This window comes from Mastigoproctus giganteus, chromosome 8 (genome assembly GCF_048544385.1).
Source record: "Mastigoproctus giganteus isolate SK-2022 chromosome 8, ASM4854438v1, whole genome shotgun sequence".
Lineage (NCBI taxonomy): Eukaryota > Metazoa > Arthropoda > Arachnida > Uropygi > Thelyphonidae > Mastigoproctus > Mastigoproctus giganteus.
The window spans coordinates 110968623-110982137 of record NC_143582.1 but is presented as its reverse complement, the minus strand read 5'-3'; the positions used below and the strand labels follow the sequence as shown (position 1 = coordinate 110982137).

General features: G+C 37.2%; 1 protein-coding gene across 4 annotated transcripts in view; it reads right to left on the bottom strand.

Moving 5' to 3' along the window:
• The window catches only part of LOC150081770 (aldo-keto reductase 1B-like), a 182544-nt gene that overhangs the window by 147709 nt on the left and 21320 nt on the right, over positions 1-13515 (bottom strand). For 3 of the 4 annotated variants that reach the window (XM_090379631.1, XM_090379630.1, XM_090379635.1), the window contains exon 2: positions 1473-1640. The exons of the other annotated variant lie outside the window; for it this stretch is intronic. In XM_090379631.1, coding sequence (XP_090235757.1) covers positions 1473-1640 — 168 coding nt within the window. The remainder of the gene's footprint in view (positions 1-1472; positions 1641-13515) is intronic. 4 annotated transcript variants of the gene reach the window in all.

Here is a 13515-nt window from a genome sequence, read left to right as displayed (position 1 = left end):
TCAAGTGTGCATCTTACCATTCTGTGATCACTTCCGACATTTACCTTGTTTGGGACGGTAACATCATTCACGATATATCTTCTGTTAGTGAGGATGAAGTCAATTTCATTAGTTGTTAATCATTTGTGCTCTTCCATGTCCATTTTCTGTTCACCCTTTTCTTGAAAAAAGTGTTCATTACTGACAATCCTTGCGATTCTGAAAATTCCACAAGTCTTTCACCAATTCCAAAATTTCCTATAGTTCCCCTTTCTACCACTTATTGCTAAACTGCTCATAATATTCTGAATTCTATTCACATGTCACCAGAGCGAGCAGCCAAGTTGTGCAAAAAAGAAAAACACATATTCACAACTGCACAATTTTGTAATTAAAATAATGTTTAATACTGATGAATATCAAAAACTTTATTTCTTGCCAAAACTTTTAAAAGATATGTGATATGCTTTGTAGATGCAAAACTTGAGATAAAGATCATGAACAAACATATATTTAAGAACAATCCTGGTAATACACAATAGATATTTTTATTGTTAGAATATTTGTATATTCTAATATACTAATGGACGCTATATAAGCTTGCTTTCTTGCATAATTTGTCACAACTGCTACTATTTATTTGTTATCAAAATTTCAACAAAATACTCAAGTTAAATTTGTTAAAAACAACTTCAATTTAACTTCAACTAATGAGAGAGTACCAAAATCATTTATAATTTGAGTCTAGTTCCATCAAAACAGAAACAAACAAAAAAAAAAAAAAAAAAGCTGAATAATTTACTTCAATTTAAAAACAGAACCCGGTATATGCTTTACTTTTTTTTTTTTTTTTTTTTGTTAGTTGTTGGCACATCGGCTTCTATGGCCATAATGCACCTCCCAAAGTTTTTGCATTTACTCTGATCCAAGCCAGAGACGGGATTCGAACTCACGACCTTTGGGTTGACAGGCAGGCACTTTACCCACCCGGCTAGCCTGGTCAGCATATGCTTTACTGTCTCCAAATCTGTCATGCTACATCCTTACTAACTTTAATATTAAGAACTGGTCTTCTCACCTCTTTCCATATCAGTCATTAGTTTAGCATCTTTCTGTTAAAACTATATACATAAAGCTTCTGCAGGTTATGAACTTTCTCTGATTTTAATGGTATATTTATATAATCCTTACTATTGTTGTTGGAAGCAAGTGCTCCTTACAATTTAAACAGCACATCTGTTAGACTAAGAACTTTAAATGATATTTCATTTCATTTCTCGACTTATTTTGTGTGAACTATATAGCGAGACTAAAGAAAAATTTCAATAAACGTGCAGGGATAGATCCCACCCATGTTAAATGAAAATTTTATTGTCAAACAGCAATGGATAAGGCTGTGCTAACAATGGCTTATCAGCCATTATATGAGCACAGCCATATGAATGAGGTGATAACAAAATAATGAAACAAGAACACAACATTGCATATCATACCTTACTAACAATAAAAAGATCTTCTCTTTTTATTTTTCCTTCTTTAATTTTGTCTTGGATAGCCCTACCTACTTCATCTTCATTTCCATATGCTAAAGCACAATCAATATGTTGGTAACCTGCATCTATAGCATCCATTACTGCGTGGTATACTTGCCCATGTGATGACTACAAAAAAAAAAAAAAAAAAAAAAAAAATTATATATATATATATATATATATATATATATATATATATTATAATTATATCATGAATGGTTAAGTCGTGATATAATTATAATATAAATTTTTAAAAAAATTATATATATATTATAATTATATCATGAAAAATGGGTAATTATGGAGATGTTTTACTATAAACTATCATTTAAAATGCATGAAAATTCATTATGTGAGAATAGGCATCCCTTACAGGCATACACACCCCTTTTTAACATGGCAGGGGAAAAAACTGTAAACAAAAAACTGATAGAATTTTTGTTGGAAGCAACAAAAGCAACAAACTTCCAACAAATTTTTGTTGGAAGTCACACAAGCAGTTGCAAAATGAGCTTTCAATTTAAAAACCTAATTATATAGTAGGGCCAACTTCCCTGCATATAATATTCCTATCAAATTCTGATGAGTGTGGCCAGAATTCTCCTCTGTTTCTGAAAAGCAGGTACCAGAGCAGAATTAGATGCTGTTTAGGCTATAGCCTAATGCAGTACTCCAATCTGTCCCAGAGGTATTCGTAAAGTTTGAAATCTGGGCTTTGCATCAGCCAGTCCAACTTTTCAACATTACTGCCCACAAATCAGTCTTTTATGACCTTCGCTAAAGAACATGGGACATTATCATGCTGATTCTGACAAGGTATGTTTTTGTAGTACAGCCACAAAAACACATAATTGTCCAAAATGTCTAAGCAGGTGATGGACTTCATGGTTTCAGTTGTTATCACCTAATGGACCAAGTTCGACCAGCTGAAACAGTTATATACTATTACACTCCCACCACAATTCATGAGAGAGAGAGAGAGAGAGAGAGAGAGAGAGAGAGAGAGAGAGAGAGAGAGAGTGTGTGTGTATGCACACACACACACTTCCATGAATTGTGGTGGGAGTGTAATGGTATATAACTGTTTCAGCTGGTTGAACTTGGTCCATTAGGTGTTTCTGGCCATTTTGCTACCAAGAAGCTTCAATCGCCTAAATGTCATCATTTAGTTGGAGGTTTTTTTTTTTTTTTTTGTTCAGGCAGTAGGGCAAGTCCTATAGGCAACAATCTTGCACCATTAGGGCTTAAACAATGGTCACAGCAAAATATCTGGACCCCTTCACAAGAAGAGACAGAAAAAAAAAAGTTAGTCAATGTATGCAGTGCATTACATTTTTTTAAATTTCATATGATTAACAGAAGTGAAAAGTAAACAGTTATTATAACTTTATAGAACACTTAATAAATCTGTATAGTTTTTACATTCTCAAAAGTAGGTCATGGACTTTAACTTAACTGTTTAATATTTATTAGTTTTCTCCCGTATACTTTTAACACGCACACACACACTAAAGCCAATACTGCATTAAAACTACATTTAATCTATGAATTTTTTTATTGTTTAAAAATGGTATGGTGAAAGGAAAATAATTGCCAGCTTTACATCTGTACAATTTTAATGAAATTTGGAATAGTTGAACAAATTATTTTTAAAAGGCCCAAATACAAAATTTGGTGAAAATTTGTCCACCAGGAGTCCCTCTGTTATGTGTGGACAGAGACTAAAGATGATAGGAGCATTTAGATGTATGTGAACACAAAAAAAAAAAAAAAAAAAAAAAAATTTACATACCACACTACCAAGCATTGTAGTAGACAAATGCCTTGGTAGATAAATACAGGCACAATGCGGGGAGGGGGAACTAAATCCTGCTTCCATTGACAAAAGTGTAAGCCCTATGAATGCCAACAATCTCACACCACTAGGGCTCAATCGTAAAAATAGTACACAGTCAGTTCTGCTATAATGCGGTACGTGTGTTGATAAAAATCTCTGCATTATGGTATTTCACGCATTAAAAATAGCGGGGCTTATGGGAAAATAGGGATGGAGCAGAGCACTCAAAAAAAAAAAAAAAAAAGTTTGGTCTGGTAAGTAAAACAGTAAGAAAAAAAAAAAAAAGTTAGAAACCCAATAATATTGCTAACACACACCCTTAAATCTTAAATTTCTAATACACAAATAAATATAGCACTTTACCTTGACAAGATATGAAGTTTGTTTGATTTGAAGTTTATTTCTATTCACTGACATTTTTTTTCTTTTTTTTTTTTTTGGATTGTAAAATTTAAAACAAAAAAAGATGATCAATCAATAACAACGAACACGGCATGCACAAATCAGAAGATGCTGAAAATTTATTTATGTTGTTATATAATTGAAGAGGAAGGTGAAACACATCTCACCATAACGTACAAACCCACAGAATTCCAGCTATCGGTATTATTGCAAATGCAATAAGATCGAATTTACTACCTGTTTATAATTAGACTGTGCTAACAGAAAAGCCCAATAAATTGGGAACTGCAAATTGTTTTATGGTAGTGGCCTCCAGAAATGTGCTCCTCCACTCATGCTATCCTGCCTCATGAAATTTCTGTTCGAACAGAGAATCCTGTGAATACAGCAAATGATAAGTTTCATAAGTGTCCCAGAGCAATATAATTACAGTGTATGGGAAATATAGTTCACACATTTGATGTTTGACATATTTTAAGCTTCGTAAACTTGTATGTATCGCTGCGCAGGTCGCTACATTCAGCTTGGTGCTGGGTTTTACGGTCACCTGGTGTTACTCGCAGATGAAATCACGCATGAGCCAAATGCAAAAATCGCATTATAGTCACATTGTTCCCTAATATATCAATCGCGCTGCGAAAATGTACATTACAGCAGAACTGACTATACCTAAAAAACATCATGAATGTTTTGTTGATACATCACGTGAATGTTGAAATATGCACAAATATTTAAACTAAACTAAATATATTTATTAATTGTAACAAAGTTGAGAATTAATTCCACTGGAAAGTGGATTAAGTCCTGTGGTAATTTTAAGGAGTATAAAGTCACGAAATGATCCCATCAGAAATAAGCTCAAGATTTGTGTTTAAGAAACAAGTTCAAACAAGGTAAAGGGAGGGGTTTCTGTTTTCACAAAAGGTGACTACAGTGGCATTAGACAGTTTTTAAATTCTGTACAGCGAGATCAACTGATGATGCTAAAAACAGAAAATTCTAAATGGGAATATATCATTTAATTATATCATGAATGGGTAATTATGGAGATGTTTTACTATAAACTATCATTTAAAATGCATGAAAATTCATTATGTGAGAATAGGCATCCCTTACAGGCACACATAACATGAAGCTTTCAAGAAATTAACCTTGGAAATTAATCTTGGAATTGGGGATACATCTGCACGTCTCCAGTCCATGGGGATCCTTATATCCCCATGGATTGGAGACGTGCAAATGTATCCCCAATTCACAAAGGAGGTTCAAAGGGTGACATAAATAATTATAGACCTCTTAGTTTAACTTCTGTTCCAGGAAAAATAACTGAGTCACTGGTTAAAGAATTTATGGAAGATCACCTAGACAAGACTGCAGTAATAGTTCAGACACAGCATAGGTTTATTAAGGGGAAGTCTTGTCTCACCAATTTGATTGGATACTACGACGTGGTCACAGAGGAACTGGATGCAAAAAATAATTTTGATATCATATACTTGTATTTCAAGAAAGCTTTTGATACCGTTGCACATTGAAGACAGCTTTACAAATCAGAGCAGTATGGCATTAAGGGCAAGTTGCTGCATGGTTGAGTGGGAGACAGCAGAGAGTGGTAATAAATGGACACTACTCTTCTTGGACTAATGTTATTAGTGTAGTCCCCAGGGTTCGGTGCTGGGCCCATCGTTGTTTTGCATATTTATCAATTTATCTTAGACATTAAGTCTGAAGGTATATCAGGCTTAATGTCTAAGTTTGCAGATGATTGAAAGGTTGGCAGGGTTGTTAATGAGAGTAAAGACAGTATGCTACTGCAACAGGATCTAGAAAAGTTAGGCAGATGGGCTGAGAATTGGCAACTGAAGTTTAACATTGACAAATGCAAAGTACTGCATATGGGTAGAAGCAACTCAAGAGAAACATACCAACTGTGTGGTACTGTTTGTTATTTGGTTTTTAGGAGCATTAGCAACTAAGGCCAGATTGCTCTGGGAATATGCGGTGGTCATTCCCTGACCTTTCCGCATCCTCCGTATTTGGTGGTGACAGGCTCTAACCCCGGTCTAATCAAGAAGCATGTGCTACGCACAGCTGCTCCTTCCCACCTGACTACGGAGGCGCCCAGTGTGTGGTACTACACTCAAGAAGGTGGAGAATGAAAGAGACCTGGGGATAATTGTGCAGTCAGATATAAAGTTCTCTGAGCAGTGCAGATGGGCTGCCAGAGCAGGTCATGGAGTTTTGTCAATGATATATAGGAATTTTGCTAGCAGAGACAAGGAGATGATTATCCCTTTGTATAAGGCAATGATCAGGCCACACCTAGAGTTCTCATTTTAGGAAAGATGTAAAGTTGCTAGAATGAGTATAGAGAAGGGCAACAAGATTGGCGAGAGGAACAAGGGAGTGCTCTTACCAAGAGAGGCTTAAGTTCTGCAAGTTGCAGCATCTGGAGACTAGTCACCTGCGACGTGATCTGATTGAGGTGTATAAGGCCTTGAATGGTTTGAGCAGGCTCAATGCTAATGTGATACTTCCGCTTGCTCAGATATAAACCTCAGGGGGCATAGATTCAAATTGAGGAAAGACAGTTGTAGAATAGATGTGCGGAAGTTTGCCTTTAGCCAGCAGATAGTTGATTGCTGGAATAGACTTCCATCTATTGTTGTGGAAGTTGATAGCTTAAATAAATTTAAGGCTGAACTAGACAAACATTTGGAGTGACCGGATGGGTGAAATGGGAAGGATTTTGTTTTTTTTTATTTTTTGGCTGATGCTATATAAGCTTGCTTTCTTGCATCGTATGCCTCAACTAATGCATTCCTTTAAGTCCCAGGGTAGTAGTATCTCTTCTTCATGTTAGAGACCCTGGGGGCTCACATCTGGTGAGTATGGGATTGGCAGCCCAGGGTCCTGAGCTGGATATCATCATCTTCTCTTTCTTGGTGATTCCCTTTTGACTCTCTCTCTCTCTCTGGATTTTTTTTTTTTTTTTTTTGCTGGTGCAGCATAAGTCTCAGGCTTCCTTACACCATATAGCTAATAATAATAATAACCTGAAATAACATCAGATAATCATAGAATGTCTTAAAGTACCGTGTGATTGTACCAAATTTCAACAGCAAAAGCTTAATTTATGGTACTCAACCTTGGACGATCTGCAGTTATTATTTGGGTGGATTTAGTCATTCTTCACCCAAATAATAACTGCAGATTGTCCAAGGTAAGTACCATAAATTAAGCCTTTGCTATTGAAATTTAACCTGAAATAAGCATTTTTATGATAACACAGCTATGGGTGCTGCTGTATCGGATTATGTTATTGTTGTTATTTTGTTTTTTTTAGGAGCATTAGCAACTAAGGCCATATTGCTCCGAGGATATGCGGTGGTCATTCCCTGACCTTTCCGCATCCTCCGTATTTGGTGGTCACGGGCTTGAACCCCGGTCTAATCAAGAAGTGTGTGCTACGCACTGCCGCTCCTGCCCACGGAGGTGCCCATCGGACGTTATAAGGGACTTCCTTCTTTTAGACACAGCCCTTTAAAAGTGTTGAAAAGTGGCGGAGTTTAAAAGAAAGTTACATTCTGATCCAGTAGCAGTAACTACAGAAATTGTAAATACAGAAGACTCTCGATTAATTGGGAAGCAGATTAACCGGGAAGCAGATTAACCGGGACACTTCAAGACTCCAAATTTAAAAATAAAAATTCAACCAGAAATCAAAAAAATTTAAGTAATAACTAGAATAGGTATGAACAGATATTTTGCAAGTCGTAAATAAACGACAAGAGGAATTATAAGTCGTCATTGGGAGATTAGTGTACCTATTATCTTGCAATCCCTGCTGTCTTCATACCTGCCGCTCAAAAAAAAAAAAAAAGAAAAAAAAAAAAAAAGAGTGACCAAATGTTTAGTTTGATTTAGTGGATCGTGTCAATTGTTGTATTCTGTTGCAGCACAAAAGGACAAATTTTGTTTTGTTATTTATATCAGGAATGTCGGAACTGTTTTCATAGTAAAATTTTTTAGTTTTTTTTTTTAGAAATCACGAAAATGATGGGTAAATGCAAAAGAGTTGTGTTTTCAGTTAAATAAAAACTTGAAATTATTCAAAAGTTTGAAAACGGTGTATCTGTTAAATCTCTAAGGAATCATTATAATAAGGATGTATCAAAATGGCTAAACATTAACAAGTATCGCGCAGAATTCAGATTTGTCAATAATAATATGTAGCAATATGTTTTAGTCATTCCTGAGTTACGTAAAACTCTACGAAGTAAGAAGTCCTGAAATGCATCTCTTATGTATGTCGGTGACTTTTGTATTTTTGGATTAACTGGGAAATCGATTATCCGGGATTTGTTTTTTACCATCTATCCCAGAAAATAGAGTCTACTGTAGTTGGTTTCTGAGAACTTTGCAAATAGGATACGATAAAAGCAGGCAATGCCAGCCCTCACAACCCCCACACGAACATCTATCAATCTGACACAGATTAAAATACATAAGTTTCAAGTCAAAGGAACCATAGCCTATAAATAATAAACATAAACCTCAGGATGGAACCACTTTTCTGTGAATTTGTTAAAATCTAATGTTAAAAGTAACATTAGAAATAAACTGGTTTATAGTTTGACCTTTTTTATATCTATTCCATTCTTTCTGCCATCTTGCAATGAGAAGCTGATGATATCAAACATTTTCATTTTTCAGATTGGCTGAGATACTTATTACAATAAATATTATTGTCAACACCAAGAACAGAAAGCATAGCAGATTTTTTACTTAAAAAAAAAAAAAAAAAAACCATTATAGTTATTCTCTTTCATTCATAAAAGCATAACCCCCAATACACTAAGCAGAGTACAAGAATCATTACTATTCTACAGGAGTAGCATTATGATTAAAGAGGCCTGTGCAATCTGGATTCATTTTTACTATTGGATTACTGCGAACACAGAGCGAAATGGAGACAGAATTATGACAAGTTTAATAATAGAAAAAACATATATATATTAAACTAGATACATACACAAGCTTTCAGTTAGTTTGTTAACCTTCCTCAGTCAAACTGACAGTTAAGAGTGGAACATGAGGGCGTGTACTGCCAGTCATGTACATGAACTGCGTGATTAATTGATGGATGTTGAAGTCTGTGGCTGTGATGCATGTGGACGTTGCCAACATTTGTCATTCATCAAAATGGTTGCTTCGATGATAGGGTGGACACGACATCCACTGCTCCTGTTGACCGAGGTATTAGAGCATGTGATGTTCAACGACTCCAACCAGGTGCATCATCGGTAGTGGCGGGACCTATCTACAATCACGACATCGCGGTGTGGGTCAATGTCGTGGTGGGTTGAACAAACATGTTCGGCAATGGCCGAATGAATTTACTCGTTGAAGCATTTTGCAAGTCTCGATGAAGTCAAACTTAGAAGTTTAGTTCCTGATCCTGTTTACACAAATATAATCCATACCTTGTGGTCCCAAGCCATCAGAGAACCTGAACACTACTGTACAGTCAAAAATGTAAGTTCGCTATTTTAATTGGCGAGTCCAGTGAATTTCGTCATCGGCATAGTACCCCCCCCCTTCCACAAGTTGCACACAATTTGTATTGAACTTAAGCAACAAACAGTTATCTACAGAACAAGTAGATCTGTTGACTCTGGGTATGAAATTTGCTGTTCTCCCAAGAAACCTGCCAATCACTGATATTGCCTGAGGTGTAGAAGAGTGTTTAACACATTGCCCTGAAGAAAAGTGGCAAACCCAATTCGCCTAAAAACTGCAGCAATTTTGCATCATGCTTGCCCTGCTTCTTCCAATCTCAACCACAAACAAATTTCTGCCCTTAAGGCATTGAAACAAAACTCATCCATTGTCGTCCTACCGGCAGATAAAGGATGTCGAACAGTCATAATGAATCACACAGGTTACAAAACAAAAGCCCTGCTGCTCTTGCAGAACACTTCTGTTTACCAACCCTTAACCGTTCCTCCCATCAAAGCCTTGCAACGATGGGAGTCAAAGGTGAACATCCTCGTCAAGTTGGTTTAAACAGAAGAAAATAACAAGATCCACATATAATTGCCTCCGTGCTTCCGGCTGCCAGATTCCACAATTCTACGGACTACCGAAGGTTCACAAAGAAGGTATACCATTAAGACCCATTGTCTCCTGCTGTGGCTCACCGAGTTATGGATTAGCGAAGTTTGTCTTGGGGCTCCTTTCTCCCCTAGTAGACAAGACCACCAACACAGTCTCCAACAGTAGTGAATTTATAGAACAGATCCGAATCCTATCCATCTCAGAAAATCAAATCATGGCATCATCTGATGTAGTGTCACTTTTCACCTCCATCCCGTAGAACTTGGTGCAAAGCAACTCTTGGATAACGACCAAACCCTTGGCAGCAGGACCGAACTAACACCAGATGATATCTCCACTGCTCTCACACTGTGCTTAACAAGTGGTGCAATTATGTTCAACGACTCCATTTACCAACAGGTGCACGGCAAAGCCATGGGTTCCCCAGTTAGTTCAGTCACGGAAAATATCGCGATGTAAGAATTAGAGGGTCGTGCATTTACAAATGTACCAGATCCCATTACCTTTTGGTGTCGCTACGTGGATGATATGTTTGTGGTTATCCCCAGAAATTTGGGTGACCGACTCTTAGACCACCTCAATTCTCTGTCGCCTTTCATAAAATTCACCATAGAGCTAGAATCGGACAACACCATACCATACTTAGACACCCTTGTCCGACGCGAGGGCATGCACTTGAAGACAACTGTCTATCGTAAACCAATGTGTGCTGGCCAATTTACCAACTTCCAGTCATCACACGCGCATAGCCATCTTCTTGCCACTGCACGAACCTTGCTAACTCATGCCTGGACCCACTCTAGTTCTGTAGATGAGAGGCACACCAAAATTGCAAAGGTCAAGGAGGATCTTGCGAGGTGTGGCTATCCCACCAATACCCTTGACAGGTGTGACCTACAGACACATGGCCACGTAGCGACCAACAGGAACATCCAAGGTAATGACTCAACCGCGAGTGCCGTTATCCCCCCCCAGCGCCTCCGTAGGCAGGTGGGCAGGAGCAGCAGTGTGTAGCACATGCTTCTTGATTAGACCTGAGTTAGAGCCCGTAACCACCAAATACGGAGGATGCAGAAAGGTCAGGGAATGATCACTGCATATCCTCGGAACAATATGGCCTTAGTTGCTAGTGCTCCTGAAAGCCAAATAACAAACATAACAACAGCCTTTATCCCATACTACCCAAACCTATCACAACAGGTCCTAAAACCACGTGGGATAAAATGCGTACAACTCCCAGGCAGAAAGTTACGGTCCCTCATCTCTAAAGTGAAAACACCGGTTCCCACTTTACTATAAAGTGGTCTACTACTGCATCTCTTGCCGTTACTGCACTAGCTGCTACATTGGGGAAACTGGGAGACGGCTCGGAAAACATCTTTCAGAACACGAAAGAGCAATCTGCTTAGTGGACATAGAACACTCTGCCATTGCCGAACACATTTGGTCAACCCACCACAACATTGACCCACACCGTGATGTCGTGATTGTAGATAGGTCCCACCACTACCGACGATGCATCTGGTTGGAGTCATTGAACATCACATGCTCTAATACCTCGGTCAACAGGAGCAGTGGATGTTGTTTCCACCCTATCATCGAAGCAACCATTTTGATGAATGACAAACATTGGCAATGTCCAAATACATCACAGCCACAGACTTCAACATCTAACAATTAATCCCGCAGTTCGTGTACATGACTGGCAGTACATGCCCTCATGTTCCACTCTTAACTGTCAGTTTGACTAAGGAAGGTTAACAAACTAACCGAAAGCTTTTGTATGTATCTAATTTAATATATGTATGTTTTTCTATTATTAAACTTATCATAATTTATTCTGTCTCCATTTCGCTCTGTGTCCACAGTAATCCAATAGTAAAAAGGAATAACATTATTTCCTCAGCAGTCAGGTGGACAATGTGTGGGTAAAAAGACATATTATAGTTAGACCAAGATAGAAAGAATTGTGTCATATGGAATTGACTGATTATTAATTTCAAGTTACATAATACATCTTTAAAAAAACCATTAGTTTCATTTTTATATCTAAAATTTTAAAAGTTTATTTACACAGAAGTCCATTCAGTGGGGTCTTGTAGTAGAAATTCTGCATTGTTCTCTAGCTGTCCTCTGGAATTACCAAAAAATATCAGCAATTTTTTTTTTTTTTTTTTTTTGTAGTTTCATGTTTTGTTTTATTCTGGCTTACGAGTAGGAACACATTTCAATTCATTGCATCTAAAATTGAGAGCCGTGGGCAATTTCTTGTAATTAAATTAAATTTTGTCTTTACTGTTATCTTCATGACAGTAAAATAATGACACACAGTATAAAGAAGTATTTGGAACATTTAGCTAGCCAAAGATGTTTGAGCATGCACTTCCAACAAAAGGAGTCAAAAGTCAATAAACATAATGCCTTGGGTAAAGAAAGCCAGCACGAGAACGATGAGAAATGTAGGATAACTGCAGAAAATTAGTTTGCCAATACGGCATTCTAGCGCTGCTCACTCGGTAAACAGACGGTAGGTGTTATCGGTCTGGAGCAAAGTCGAGAACGATATACTGATTGACAGGTAGGCGTGGCAAACAATGAAATGATTGGTGGTGGGTGCGACAGACAACAAGCTACTGTGTAGTCATTGGTTGGCATTATGATGTGTATTTACCAGTAAAGAATGGTGCATAATAGTTTTGTAATGAACAGTGAACAGGTAATAGTAGCGATGAATCTTTTAAAGATGGAAGAAATTTGTAAGGAAAATGAAATGTTGCTTGATTTTTTGATTGTTATTGTTATTTGGTTTTTAGGAGCATTAGCAACTAAGGCCACATTGCTCGGGGATATGCGGTGGTCATTCCCTGACCTTTCCGCATCCTCCGTATTTGGTGGTGACGGATGCGAACCCCAGTCTAATCAAGAAGCATGTGCTACGCACTGCTGCTCCTTCCCACCTGGCTGCTGAGGCACCGATTTTTTGATGAAAACTAAATTGATAAGACCAAAATTGTACTGTTTTAAGTGCAATGATTATTTTCAACTAATTGAATCACGAACAGAGTCATGTGGAAAGTTGTGGTTTTGCAAAAAAATGTTCTTCACGAGTTTCTTTATTGAAACATAGCTTTATGGAAAATACAAAAGTTTCAATGAAAAAGATAATGTACATTATATACTTTTGGTCAACGTGCACGCCAGTAACTAAGACAGCATTCCATCTGGAAATTTCGAAAGTGACAGCAATTAAGTTTTATAAGAAACTAAGAGGTATTTGCGGATTGCAGTTAATAAAAAAAAACCCATTAAGTTGGGTGGATCGGGGAAAATTGTAGAAGCAGACGAAATTTAACTGCTAAGGAGAAATGGGTGTTTGGTGTGTTCGAAAGAGAATCTCAATTCGTCTTCATTAAATTGATAAAAAATCGGAAAGCAAAAACTCTTTTGTGCATTATTAGAAAAGTAGTGAAGAAAAATACTACCATCATAACAGATGAATGGCGTGCATATAGCCGTATTACGGTCTTAGTAAAAAAGAAGTACAAACATTTAACGGTGAAACACAAGAAACATTTTGTAGATCCACATACAGGAGCACATACAAATAATATCGAAGTCCAGTGGAAGAAACTAAAGAGTGTAACT